At 39.2% G+C, this 14,954-nt stretch overlaps 2 protein-coding genes and 1 non-coding gene across 3 annotated transcripts; all 3 read left to right on the forward strand.

The window, feature by feature from the left end:
• Positions 1–736: 736 nt before the first annotated feature.
• On the forward strand, positions 737–2,160 carry LOC125233096 (translation initiation factor IF-2-like). Its single transcript, XM_048138959.1, has 2 exons — positions 737–1,092; positions 1,520–2,160. The coding sequence occupies exons 1-2, from the start codon at positions 927–929 to the stop codon at positions 2,158–2,160; spliced, it is 807 nt and encodes a 268-aa protein (XP_047994916.1). The 5' UTR covers positions 737–926.
• On the forward strand, positions 2,009–4,633 carry LOC125233381. Its single transcript, XM_048139374.1, has 2 exons — positions 2,009–2,746; positions 4,561–4,633. Exon 1 carries the CDS (start codon positions 2,265–2,267, stop codon positions 2,730–2,732), a length of 468 nt encoding a protein of 155 aa, XP_047995331.1. The 5' UTR covers positions 2,009–2,264; the 3' UTR covers positions 2,733–2,746; positions 4,561–4,633.
• A 9,634-nt stretch (positions 4,634–14,267) lies between these two features.
• On the forward strand, positions 14,268–14,342 carry Trnaa-ggc. Its single transcript has one exon. It is a non-coding gene; the product is annotated as a tRNA-Ala (tRNA).
• The last annotated feature ends 612 nt before the right edge of the window (positions 14,343–14,954 follow it).

Genomic DNA, 14,954 nt, shown 5'->3' on the forward strand with positions numbered 1-14,954 from the left:
ATCATGCAGTTCCAGTTCATATCTTCCGACTCCATTATCAGATCAGCTCAACAGTACCATATTATTGTATTGTCATCGGAACTACATATAGCTGCCAATTTTCATTACGCTACGACTCCTGGAAGATGGTTAAATTAGCTTCCTTAGATTCCATTACATACATAGTTACATACACGACGACCTAATAAAAGCGTGTTAAAAATATCAAAATCATAAGCAAACAGACAAAGAAATAAATTATTTTCAAAAAAGGGGTTCACCTTTTTTAGTCGTGTACAAACAGCATGCAAATATGTGAAGGTGGCTTAAAATAGAAATTACAATTTTACTAAAAAGTTTATGACTAATATAGGCAACTGTAGTTTGTTTCAAAAGTTTTCTCGTGAAATCCACTCACGCCGGTATTGCTTTTAATTTATTTTATTTTATTTTATTATTCAAATAAGTTACACAGCATAACAGTAAAACCAAGGCACTGTGAAACTAAAAAATAAAAAAACCGGTCAAGTGCGAGTTGGACTCGCCCACCGAGGGTTCCGTACAAACTTTCAAACTCCCCAGTTAAAATAATCTCATGTTTTCACATAACTCTAACGACTTGACTAGAAGACAAAAGTATAGGTACTAATGAGCATTATACTTCGTGTATCAATCGAGGATGATATTCTGGTTTACAAGCAGCAGTACGAGGAATCGTACCATCTTCGTCACACATTCAGAGTTATAACAACCTAAAAAGGAATCCTTAATAGTGCCGTCTCGCTCATGCCCTTTACCGTGAGAACCCCGGCTGCGCGGCCGCCGCCGGCGCGGGGTTTGCACAACTACCTCATTACGTGATTTTGTGCCATCTAAGTCACACTTAAATTTTTTCGTGAAAATAAATTAAGTAGTGCCAAGTGTTCAGTGATTTTTCAAAATACACAATGGGAAAAAGGAAACGCTCAAGGGATGAAGATTATTCTAACATACTCCGAAAGGTTAAAAAGTTAGAAGCAAAATTAAGGCGTCGGCGCCGTTCATTTTCTACATCGTCTGAGAGTGACTACGAGCATCGACGTTATTATGAAATGGACAATATGGATATTCAAGGTAATTAAAATACAACGTGTCTTTGTTCTCCACTCCACGTAAATCGTGATGAGTATTTAAACCCCACTTTAATAGTGAGGGGAACGAACATAGACTATAATCTCCACTAAATGTGTTGAGACAGTTAACAGTATACAACTATTTCCTCCACTAAACGTGTCGAGGCAGTTTTTCAAACATAAGTACATAGGTATACCCATATTCCTCCACTAAATGTGTCGAGGCAGTTTACAAGCATATACCTTATCCCTCCACTAAATGTGTCGAGGCGGTTTACAGTATCGAGGCGGTTAACAATCATATTCATTTATACTTATTTTCTCCACTAAATGTGTTGAGACTCCACGTAAATCGTGTTTCTTGTTTGGGCCCCACTTTAAACAGTGACGAGGCAAATATCTACATTATTACCAAATATTTTTTTTAGGAGATGAAATCATAGATTTGGACGAAGTGGGTGTTCATTCTCAGCCTACCCACAATGAGATAGATTACGCCGCCCCCTACCCGCCGCCGCCATCGCCTTCGAGCGCGCAGCCCGCATCGTTCGCGGAGCGCGTACCGTCAGCGCACGCCGCGCCCGCGCCCGCGCCCCTCGCGCAGGCGGCGCCGCCCGGTGCATTGTCTGCGCCGACCGTACCGCCACAGTCCGAGCCGTGCGCCCTAAGTGCGCTCGCTGAGTGTTCTGCGCCGCCCGTGACGAGTGCGCCGCCTATGCAAGATGACGTTCCAACTGCGCCTAGTGCGCCGTCTAATGTGATGTATAACCAAACTCCTAATATTAACTGTACATCGAAGATAAATACAGACGAGGCTCTTACAGATGAGTATGTACCGTCGCTAGATCCGGAAATACTTCAATTGCTAGGCGACGACCCTACTACGGAGAAAAATACGGTGCTGATTTGCATAAGGATATTGCCTCAAGATGGGCACATATATATTCTAATGGTTTGCCTAAAGAGGTCCAATTGGAGCTTGCAAAAAATTATTTGCCGCCAAAAAATTGCCCAAATATTACTGCCCCTAAACTTAATCCCGAAATTAAAGCAGCTCTTTCTGAAATAAACCTCAAGAAAGATTTATACAGTCAAAGTAAACAAAATCAGATTTCTACAAGTCTTGCTGCCATAGGACAAGTTCTCAATTGGGCCCTTTTACCAAACAATAATATGCCCCAAGACATAATAAAAGCTTTAGGCGATGCTGGAAGATTAATATGTGACATTCATCATAGAGAATCCCTGTCGCGCCGTTATGCGATATTAAATATTTTAAACAAAAATGTGAGGGATGCTCTCAAGGACACTCGATGCGACGAATATCTCTTTGGCAACGACCTGAGTGATCATATCAAGTCATCTAAGGCAATAAACAAAACTGGTTCAGACATGAAGTTTACACCATTACGCCCTGCATACAGGCCGCCTGCAACACAGTTTCAGCGGGGAGCTTTAAACTCGAGGGGGGCGCCGCCGCGCATACCTGCAGCGACCGAGCCGCGGCCGACCCACGCGCCCGCGCCCCACCGGCCGTACCGCCAGCAGGAGCGCCGCCCGCCGCCAGCGCCGGCGCCGAGGGGTCGCCGCTACAGCAGCTACACGCGGCACCAGCACTACCAGCGCACGGGCAGGCGTTAGCAGAGGATCTCCAGGTACCTATTGCTGGTCGCTTAAAGTATTTTTATCATAAATGGTGTGAAATTACTGACGACCCTACTATTTTGAGTTGGATTAAAGGATATAAAATTCCTCTTATAGACAGACCGGTTCAAATGATACAACCGATGAACAGTGTTTGTCATGGTCATAAACAAGCTGAAATTATTGATGGTTGTATTTTAGATCTCTTAGATGCGAATTATGTATCACCATGTACACCATGTGAAGGACAGTTCGTTTCGCCTATTTTTACTGTATCAAAACCTAACGGCAAGCACCGATTCATATTAAATTTGAAGCAACTTAACACATATGTCAAAGTTGAACACTTCAAAATGGAAGATTATCGAACTGCACTTAAATTGCTTGACCATAATTATTTTTTAGCAACCTTAGATCTGACAGACGCTTACTTTCTAGTACCTATAGATGAGAATGACAGAAAACTGTTGCGTTTTCAATGGAATAATCAAATGTACGAATTTAATGTACTTCCGAATGGCTTATGTTCGGCGCCTTACGTTTTTACAAAAATATTAAAGCCAGTACTAGGATACTTACGCTTGTCAGGACATTTGTCAGTAAATTATTTAGACGATTTTTTGTGCATAGGGAGATCTTACAATGAGTGCTTAACAAACGTTAACAATTTACGAGTACGTTGCGTTTTAGAATCGCTAGGATTTGTCATTAACTTCGCTAAAAGCGAACTGATACCAAAACAGATTTGCAAATTTCTAGGATTTGTTTTTAATACCACGGACATGACTATTTTTTTACCTGACGAGAAAAAACAGCGCATTAAATCTCAAGCCTTAGAACTTTTGTGTAAAAATAAATGTACAATTCGATATTTTGCTGAATTTTTAGGACTTTTAACCTCTGCCTGCCCAGCTGTTAGTTATGGTTGGATGTATACGAAGTTATTTGAACGAGAAAAACTTTTAGCTCTTGGTGATTCACAAAATTATAACAAACAAATGACGATACCAAATAATATAATACAAGATTTATTATGGTGGAAAGATAACATAGAGTCGTCATTTTCACCTATTCGAAAAAATAATTATTTACTTGAAATCTTCAGTGATGCATCTAACACTGGCTGGGGTGTAGCATGCAAAGGTCAAAGTACAAGTGGCAATTGGTCAAATGCACAAATGAAATTACACATTAACACGTTAGAACTGTTAGCCGCGTATTATGGTATTAAAATTTTTGCCGCGGGTCTACAAAATTGTAATATATTGTTGAGAATAGACAACACAACTGCCATATGTTACATTAACCGCATGGGCGGTGTTCAGCACCCTCATTTAAATGAAATTTCTAGGAAAATATGGCAATTGTGTGAAAGTCTAAACATTCATGTCTTTGCATCCTACATTCGATCTTGCGAGAATATAATAGCAGATAAGGAATCTCGTCGAATTAACATAGACACCGAATGGGAGATTTCAGATGAAGTATTCACTCAAATGTGTAGATTATTAGGAAACCCAACATTTGACCTATTTGCCAGTGCACAGAATTACAAATGTCAAAGATACGCTTCATGGAAACTTGACCCTTATGCTGAAATAGTAGACGCGTTTACCTTCAACTGGCAGGGAATTTTCTTTTACGCCTTCCCTCCATTCAGTCTAATTACCAGACTGTTAGAAAAAATTAAATTAGATAAAGCAGTCGGTATTGTAGTAGTACCGTACTGGCCATCACAGCCATGGTTTCCCTTGTGGTCCAGGCTTGTTGTTTCTGAAAAAATATTTTTCGGCCCTCATATGTCTTTGTTACACTCTCCTTTCAGAGTCTGTCATCCGCTTCATGCGAGCCTTATCCTGGTGGCAGCGAAATTATCAGGCAATCTATGATCAAGCGCGAGGTCCCACAAGCATCCTTGGACGTAATGATGGCCTCCTTTGCTAAAAATACTTTAAAGCAATATAGTAGTTCTATCAAATGTTGGTGGTATTTTTGTAAAACAAATAATGTTGATTTATATAATGCTGATTATACTAAGATTATAGCGTTCCTAACTACAAAACTTAATGAAGGCGCCAGTTACAGTAGTTTAAATATACATAGGTCCGCTTTGTCTATATTATTAGGTTCAAATGCGACTTCAAATGATAACATTAATCGATTTTTTAAAGGGGTATTTAGATTAAACCCTCCAAATCCTAAATATCAATCAACTTGGGATACAAATGTTGTATTAAATTATTTATCGAATGTATACCCTTACGATAACATAGCACTAGCTGATTTGACATATAAGACTTGCGCGCTTTTAGCTATAGCGTCTGCTCAAAGAATGCAAACGATTAGTTTAATTAAGCTTCAAAATATTAAAATACAAAATGATGCAATTGTTATTAAAATATCTGATTTTATTAAAACATCGCGGCCCGGAACCTACCAACCACTCATCAGATTACCTTTCATTTTAGAGAGGCCCAGTGTTTGTCCAGCTTTGGCACTTCGAAATTATATAGATAAAACTAGGGCTTTACGGTCAAATCATTCGGAAGGAAATCTTTTTATTAGTACCCGAAAGCCTCACAAAACTGTAGGTTCACAAACGTTAGCACATTGGGTAAAACATGTGTTAGAGAAAAGCGGTGTTGATATAACATTATTTGGAGCTCACAGTACGCGTGCAGCGTCCACATCGGCCGCGCACAGCTCCGGAGTTAACCTGGAAGTGGTTCGTAAGGCTGCGGGCTGGAGCGATACTTCTAATGTATTCCTTAAATATTACTGTCGGGAAGTAGTACACACTGATAAAGACCAATTTGTTAATGCTTTATTTAGGAACGATTTGGATGAGAACTAGATAAATTACTTTTATTTTATTAAGTGTTTATATACTTAAGAAAACGATAAATGTATTTTTATACTAGTTTTTGTAAACCGTTGAAAGTATACATTTACATGTACCTACATTACCTGATTGATCTCGATATTTACTAATGTTTGTTTCAATTATTGTTACTAATACTATAATTAATATGATTATATTGAGTTGGTTTTTCGACATTTTAGTTTATTTTCTGAGCTGATGTTATGCTCTAAACATCTGCAAGTAAACCAGAATATCATCCTCGATTGATACACGAAGTATAATTAATAATCAAACGAACTTACCTGTGAAGTTTGATTCCAATTATACGAGTGTATCAATCGAGCATGATATAAACTCCCCATCCCGCCCATTACCCCAGAAAATTAAACTAAAATATTCTCAGTATAGCACAAAATACGATAATGTAGACTCTAAAGAATGAGGTAGTTGTGCAAACCCCGCGCCGGCGGCGGCCGCGCAGCCGGGGTTCTCACGGTAAAGGGCATGAGCGAGACGGCACTATTAAGGATTCCTTTTTAGGTTGTTATAACTCTGAATGTGTGACGAAGATGGTACGATTCCTCGTACTGCTGCTTGTAAACCAGAATATCATCCTCGATTGATACACTCGTATAATTGGAATCAAACTTCACAGGTAAGTTCGTTTGATTATTAATTATTGTGTATAGCGCCATCTCTCGGTGAATTCGCTAACTAATTTGCGCGACCATAGTATGTTGGTTTTTCAGGGATTATTCTTTATAATGTTAACCGATTTAAACAATTTTTACTTTATTGGAAAGAAGATGATTTACGTAACATCTCGTATTAATTTGAAGTACTATATACATCCGCAAAGGTGAGTAAATTAAAAGTAAAAATGTGAAAAGTTTTTTGTGAATTAAAAAAAAAGTTTTCAAGATACAAACACGATTATATTTTTCCTGTAATATTTAACATAAAACCAATGTTTCCTAAAATTTTCATAATTTTTCGTTGGTAAACTTCGGAGATAAGGGGGGGGGGAACGGTATTTTTTTTTACATTTTCCTTCAAAATTCTTTTTTTTTCCACAACAAAAAAATTATAAAAAATAGTTTATTTACGTTCAATTTAAGCTCTTTCTAACGATACCCCACTTGACCTAGTAACTTGAAATTTACAGTTTGCCCCCCTTTCATTTTGGCCATTTTCTACAATTAAAATTAATAAATTTAAAAAAATTATACCTTCTATTCGTAGAGGTTCACAATGTTCACAACTATTCCAAATTTCAAGTTGATAGCATTAGTAGTTCTCGAGATATTTAGGAATGTGACAGACGGACAGACAGACGGACAGAGTCGCACCATAAGGGTTCCTGTTGTACCTTTTTGGTACGGAACCCTAAAAACAATAGGTATAGCATATAAATAGTAAAAAAAAAACAGATTAAAAACAGACGAGAAAAAAAAAACAATATGAGGTAGGTAGGTAGGTTAATGAGGTAGGCAGAACATATAAATCTGGTCAGGTTTCAGTGTCACTTTCAGCTATTAAGGGGTTGAAATAAAACTAAATTGTGATATTGCTGTAACAGGTTGCCAGCCCATCACCCATACCCCATTACACCACAATGGAGCCCATATCCCACAGGATTTCTACGACACCACGGGGGGAAAGGGGTTGAAATTCTTAACCCGTCACTACACGAGGGTAGAAGTTTAATATAATGTCGCGGAATATATAATAGTAGTATATAATAGTAGTACAGGAGGCAGAGACCACATAACGCTAGAAGCAGGTATTTAGGGTTCTTATAGGTCGGCAACGCGTAGGTGACTCCCCTGATGTTGCTTATGTCCATGGGCGGCGATAACTGCGTTCCATCAGGCGGCTCGTCTGCTCGTTTGCTGCCTATTTCATAAAAAAAACGCTGGTCAGATGATATAGTCAAAACATGAGAAAAAAATTGGATGAAAATAGCTCTGGATAGAGAACAATGGAAGGGACTCGAGGAGGCTTTTACCCAATAAGGGATAAGCGAAAACAAATAATTACAACAAACACATAAAAACTTTTCTGAATAAACAAAGCTGTAATAATAATGTACAGGATGCTCACTGCTTTGATGTTCACAAAATGCCGCCATTCGTCATTCTTACCTACATCAATAAACGGACCGCATGTGAGCAGCCGACATTGAGTCTCCACTAAATGCGCCGCGAGTGCGCCTCCGCCGGAATGTACTATCAGCTGCCAAAGTGCATGGCGAATTTATCGATAAATTCATTCATAATTTCTCCATGGAATTTTGCAGATCACTGTACTTGTAGATCTACGAAAGATTCGCCTATGAAATTATGAAAGTCTGAATACGCCCCATAGTTAGTTAGGCCGTGCGAGCTCATTACGGGCACATTTCAAAGCTTATCTTTATCTCTTAGTTTACTATTTTAATGGGTTGATGTAGCTTAATGAGATAACTGGGAAAATGGCGTCTATGGGGTAAATTCGGTTTTTATATAATTAGCCATTGGGGCGTGAAGAAGCGCTGGTGACTTAGCTGTAAGAGCGTGCGACTTTCGATCGGAGGTCGCAGGATCGAACCCCGGCTCGTACCTAAGAGTTTTTCGGAACTTATGTGCGAAATGTCATTTGATATTTGCCAGTCGCTTTTCGATGAAGGAAAAACATCGTGAGGAAAACGGACTAATTCCAATAAGGCCTAGTTACCCTCCGGGTTGGAAGGTCAGATGGCAGTCACTTTCGTAAAAGTAGAGTCTATGCCAAATCTTGGATTAGTTGTCAAAGCGGATGATGATGATGATGAGCTATTGGGGCGTAATTTGGGGTGAGTAGGGTTCGCGGGGGAGTTGGTTACGAAAAAGAGAGGGACGAATTAGGGGAGAGGTGGGATTTTAGGCTACTGCTACGGAAATAATGTATACATTTCAATTTAAAATGTAGCTATAGTAATATTCATAATAAAAAAAAACGATCAAACAATCTTCCAAAATCACGTTTGCATGAAATCCCATCTCAAGCAATACGAGGGACTACGGGGTTTATCATAAAAATAATGAAATGAAACTACCCAAAATAAAACTAAAATACAAACTCCCGAAACACTTATTACATACACCATTTAGTTTGCTTGGAAAAATAAAATGTTATCAAAAGTTTAAAAGACGTTCAGACTGCAACTTAACTAGATTATTAATTATTAAGTTATTTACATGAACATATTTACCTACATAATTATATAACAAACTAAGACTAAACTTAAAAGCTAGCTAATGTCTAAAATATAGGCCCTTGCGGCATTGTACCAAGGATACTGGCGACATTTCCTCGCTGTATCGCAATGATGATACGTTGTGCGAGACAGCCGCCAGCTCTTCGGTCACCGGTCACCTCAACCAGACGCTTTGCGATTTTTGTGAATAACTTGTTCGCGCTGGGACCCCATGTACCTAGAGTTCCTACGCCAAAAGGTATTAAGGTAGGTAGGTAAAGGTATAAGAAGTATTCTTTGCCAAGACTTTTGTATTTATTACGTTTCATAATTTCGGCACTTTCTGCCGCTGCGCCGCTTTTATCTTGGTCCGTTGGTTGCCAATATGTCTACGCAGGTAGCATCCCACACTAACATTCGTCCCATGTTTCTAAGTCAGTTTGGGCCCAACTCACCCCAAATTACGGTAACTTTACTCGGACTTGTATAATCATTACAGAAACAAATGTTTCAATGTTTCCAAATGTTTCATAATCCGGCTTAAAGTTTACAAGTTTGTTATCATTAATTGCACTCAGAAATCTCAGCAGAATTAAATGTCGGTAAGCCGGAGCGAAGTAGTGTGATTCCGGTACAGACTGCTTTAATAGATTGCGCTTTGTACGTACATACCTATTAAGGATCAAAATGAAATATTTAAAATAAAAGCACGCAGAAGCAGTGTTTTTGACAATAGTTTTTGACCACAACGCAGCGAGGTGCATAGAGTACAGATGCGGAAGCGGAGGATGCCGGTCGCGTCAGTACGCGCCGCGCTACGTGGCGTACGCTGCCGTGTCGCGCGCGGCGCCTATCCTGCGAGAGAGCCAAATACCGATCGCGTCGCCGCGACTGGAGATTAACTACTGAATAAATTCATAATTCATAATAATTTATTGATAATTACATGTCATGTCCATGTACTACTACTAGTTACAGTGCGTATTTACATTAATTTTAGGTATTAAAATATTTTTAACCATTATTTTCACATATGTTGTCACAACAATCAACTAAACAACTCCTTGTGGTCGTAAAACGTCTGCTCGAGAAGCCATGTTTTCAATTTTGCCCTAAACAGTGCAGCACTAAGTATGCATATTTTTTATTTCCTGTGGTATATGATTGTACACCTACGGCCCATGACTGTGCCTACGTGGCGCGCGAAACGCAGAAACGTTTACGAAGCATAAGCGATTGTGACGTTTGGCTAAGTACATCAAACAACAAGAGTCAAATCTTAGCAAACGTTGAGATTTGAGTCACACTTGTGCTCTGCAATCAATAACATTGGTATGTTATTCAAAATGTAAAAATTGCCGAATATTCGGAATTCTCTATACTCGAGGGTGCCGTGAACCGTCTAGTAGCAGTCATCTGCGGGTCATGAGCAAACTTGCTGGCTCAGCCGGTTACTAATTAGCACTGACTTTGTTCCAAAATCCATTGCTTTTCCAAATGCAGCTTTGTTTTTGCAATCGGTGCGTTCCGGTTATTCCGACAATTTTGTAACGTCTTATAAAGTAGATAATTTATCTTATCTTATACTGGGGGGGGAATAGTCTCCCTGTCAAAATTAGGCAGTGTCCGAGCAGGTTTACCTTCGGGATACGTTTCGACCCATAGGGGTCCAAGATCCTTCAGCTATTCAAGGGCTTCTAGATCATCTCCATGTGTTTAATGACGACTTGATGAGGCTTATGGATAGCTCCCTGAAGTTTTTTGTTCGTGTTGGTGTGGTGAAAAATATTTTTTTGTTCGATGGAGATGAAGGTTGATGGACGGAGAGGGAGGGATAAACCCAAACAACGCTGGATGGATTGTGTGAAAGAGGATATGAGGAAGAAAGATCTTAGTGTTGAGATGACGAAAGATAGAGGAGAATGGAAGAGGAAGACGTGTTGTACCGAACCCACATAACGTGGGGTAAGGGTAGGAGGAAGAAGAAGGAGCTGGATAGCGGTGGCATCGTTCAGCGCAGCGGCCTGAAATTGGATGCTTTCTGGCCGAAGTACAGAAAAAAAGGTACATTAAACAATTCCGTTTGCAGAATAACCCCCACACACCTGGCTACGTTATGGCAGTAAAATTCAGCAACAAAAAGGCTTCAAAGAAATCTCAACTCTTCCCTGTAATTTTTATAAGCCTTTTTACGGCGTAAAAGTTCACTAAAAAAGCTTTTGGTACAAGATATGTCCGAACAATTTTGACACAAAAAACGACGAGTGTTTCCACTCCATGAAAAACTAGATACCAACGGAATAAGTTTTTACAGTACATACCTCTAATATGTCACTTTTGTCCCAACTCACCCCAAACGACGGTACACGATAGCGTAGGTAATCGTCCAAAAAAATTACGCAATTATGGGAACAACCACCGTAGACCGCATCATCACTTACCATCAGGTGTGTTTTTTTTACTAGTCACACTACCTACTATATATAAATTAAAAATCAAAACAAGATATTAAAGAAATAAGCACAAAATTAAATTAAAAAAAAATAGTGGACCGAGATTTATGAAACATGGCTAAGAATGTGTGTCTGTCTGTGTCATCGTAGCTCCCGAACAGATGAACCGATTTCAATTTAGTTTTTTTTTGTTTGAAAGCTGAGTTAGTCGGGAGTGTTCTTAGCCATGTTACATAAGTTTTCCATAAAGTTAGCCAGTTAGCCACACTGATACGAGCAACACAATGTTAGAGCAATCTCTCTATCCGGGACATATTCATTAAGAGTGCAGTTTAACTCATCAAGTGTCTGCCCCCGGGGCGCGAGTTCTAATTAACTGTGCGTTGTTTTTGCTAACTGTACGACTAGCCAGTTATATCCTGTATTTAGTCTTAACTTATAGTATAAATAATAATAAAATTATTTATAAAATAACGTTTGGACGTCTGAAAAAGCCTTTTTTCTCCGGCCTAGCCGAGAGATCTAAGCCGAGAAGTGTAAGGCGGGCGGGTGGTCTAGTGGTAAAGACGTTAGCCGCGTAAGCTGAAGACACGGGTTCGATTCCCGGCTCGGCTACTTTCAATTTATAATTGTAGTTTTTATTTGTAAGATTTTTAGTATAAGTGTTTAGTTGTAAGTTTTTACTATGTTGTTGTTTTGTAATTCATGAATTGGTTTTGAATAAATACGCTAAGTAATAATTTATAATTTATATAAATAGTAGTGTGACTACTTGAAGAAATAACAAATCAAAAAATATTCAATGAAATAATTTTATATGTTCCCTAGTTCTAGAAATTTTCTGTTTAAATAACACATTTTCATTACTTAATATTCTGAAATACAATCGTTAAATTTTGGTTATATTAAGCGACTTCTACAGTCATCACTCGCCGCACCAAGCTAAGGGTTTTTGAATCCAATGTCAAGTCGGTTCTATACTGTACGGCTGTGAAACATGGCCTGTGACACAAGACATAAGCAGAAGACTACAGGTGTTTGTAAACAAGTGTTTGCGGCGAATCGTTGGAGTCTTCTGGCCACGGACCATCTCTAATGCAAAATTGTGGGAATTAACTGGACAAAACCCTATAGCCAAAGAGATACTTCTGCGGAAATGGCGCTGGATAGGTCATGTCTTACGAAGACCAAACAACCACCTGTCCAAGCAAGGGTTGACTTGGAGTATTCCCGGATCAAGGTGGAGAGGTCGCCCGCGGACGACCTGGAGGCGCACGGTGGAAAAGGAGGCTGGCTCAGTGGGCCTCGGCTGGGCGCGCCTGGAGGACGCCGCGTCGGACCGGGAACAGTGGAAATCCTTCCTGAGAGCCCTATGCCCCTGATGAGGGACAACAGGATAAAATCATCATCAAGCGATATAAAGATATCAAATTATTTGGTTTAATGTAACGGGTAAACAACCACTTTTTCACCACACCAACGGGTAAAATTGATTATTCAAAAACGAATGAGAATCTTGCATTTTATCTCCAAGATTGTGAAAAATAGTTACCTAACAGTGACTGTAAAATTGTACATTAAAAGCATTATAAAAGCGTTTTGAATTCAACGTATTTGTTGAAGCGTGGCGTTCAGCGCTGTGCAATGCAAATATTTTACCGTTTCTGTCTAACTTGGACTATTTCATGGCTCAACGGGATTAGCAAAATGCGGTTAGAGATTTTGTAGAATATTCGGATTATAAAGTACAAACTATTAAAATCTATTTGTTTGTACAAGGGAAAATAGTTATTTGTTAATACAAGGGTGCAAAGTTGTATTTTGGTAAATGTGGGTTGGAAAAAAAAACAATATGATTATTTGAGAAATGAACATTCGGCGGAATGAAACTCGGCGAAACGTGAGTTGGCCATACAATTTTCGGCGATAAATAAGAGAACCCATAACTACACTGATGATGCCTGCAAATTTATTTTGTATTGACGACAAAATGTGTATTAAAATAAAAAAAATGTCTTTTGTTCTTATAAAAATAAAAAACACGCTAAAACTTTTGGGGAAATTATGTTTTTTGCCACTTCCAGGCTGCGAAACAGCGCCATCTAGTTTTATCCCTAAAATGCCCATACATGTCAGGAGTACACTTTTTTGTGTGGGTTTTGTCAGTCCCGCTGGTCCTGGTATATCCTTGGCTAGCACGTACAAAGTCACTATGTACTGTACTCTAACGTCAATGATAGAGGCTTCTGTCCTAGCTCTATTATTTCAAGTCTAACATTGCGTAGCACGTAGCGTGTATGGCAAATACTCTAGGGCGTAGAGCTAGGATATTTTATGAGAAAATACCGGAGCGTTCGAGAGGTTAACTGCGTGCACAAGCAACATTAGGAGAGTTTGCGTAGAGACACGTTGCTGATAGAGACTGCAGAAGCCCAATTCACAAAACTGAAAGTTACAAGTTACAAGCGGAAGTCTCTTTCCAACTTGTCAGACATTGACAACCACTTGTAAATTTCAACTTGTAGCTTCGAGAAATGGGCCCCAGATAGTACAAAAACTCACTCCAGACACCCCCAGATATGATTTAAGCTTCCACGACATTTTCACATTACGTTCGTCGTACGTACAAAGGTGAGACCTATTTTAAAAGTAATGAAGATTTGTTTTTTTATCATGCAGAAACGTCTGCGATCGATATTACATATTTTTAAATTAAAGGAAAAATGGAAAAATTCACACCTCCGGCAAGACTCGAACCTGCGATCTATGGCCTTGCCGGGGCCATCGCGCTTCCAACTGCGCCACGATAAAAACTAATAAAAAAACAAATTTAGTATGGGTTAGCACATTGTTACTGGCGAATTCTCAATGTAAATTGAGATTCTAGTGCCTGTTAAGATCAATTCTTACGGGTAGATGTTTGCTATAACGCCACCCTAAGGCGGTTGAGAATTGAGGGAAGGCAACAAGGCATGAATAAATTCGCACACATCCAGCAGGCCTCCGTGGCGCAGTTGGAAGCGCGATGGCCCCGGCAAGGCCAGAGGTCGCAGGTTCGAGTCCTGCCGGAGGTGTAAATTTTTCAATTTTTTCTTTTAATTTAAAAATAAGTAATGAAGATGTCACACAATGGCTATAGCTGAATTTCCGTAGTAAGTTAGTAGATCTTATGTTGAATAATATTTACCTATGCTCAGTATCAACATCCGATTAGTGACAGTTTTTGACTTATCAATTTTTGAAGTATTTCCTTTAACATGTATTTCACCAAAGTGTCCAAAGCGTGAAGTGATTGACAGTCTATTATTTATCTGTCTTTGGTTTATACATTGTGTTATATGAAGCGAGTTACTCACTTTATTGCCTTTGTATCTTTCCTTTTATTTCTTTTATATCGGTGAATTGACTTGCTCGCAGTTTAGCCTGTAGAAACTAAATGTTTAAGAAACATAAAAGTTTTGGATATAGAGAAAAGAGAGTACACCCATCTAAAGGCAGCTACAACCCTTCTGCTGTTTCGAGTGTGCATGGCCGGAAGTGAATCCTCGACATAGTGAACCGATTTTTATGGAACATGGCTAAGAACACTCCCGACTAATTCAACTTTTAAACAAAAAAAAACTAAATCTAAATTATCCGTTCGGGTGCTACGATGCCACAGACAGACACGTACACAGACAGACACG

This window comes from Leguminivora glycinivorella, chromosome 14 (genome assembly GCF_023078275.1).
Source record: "Leguminivora glycinivorella isolate SPB_JAAS2020 chromosome 14, LegGlyc_1.1, whole genome shotgun sequence".
In the NCBI taxonomy this organism is placed as follows: domain Eukaryota; kingdom Metazoa; phylum Arthropoda; class Insecta; order Lepidoptera; family Tortricidae; genus Leguminivora; species Leguminivora glycinivorella.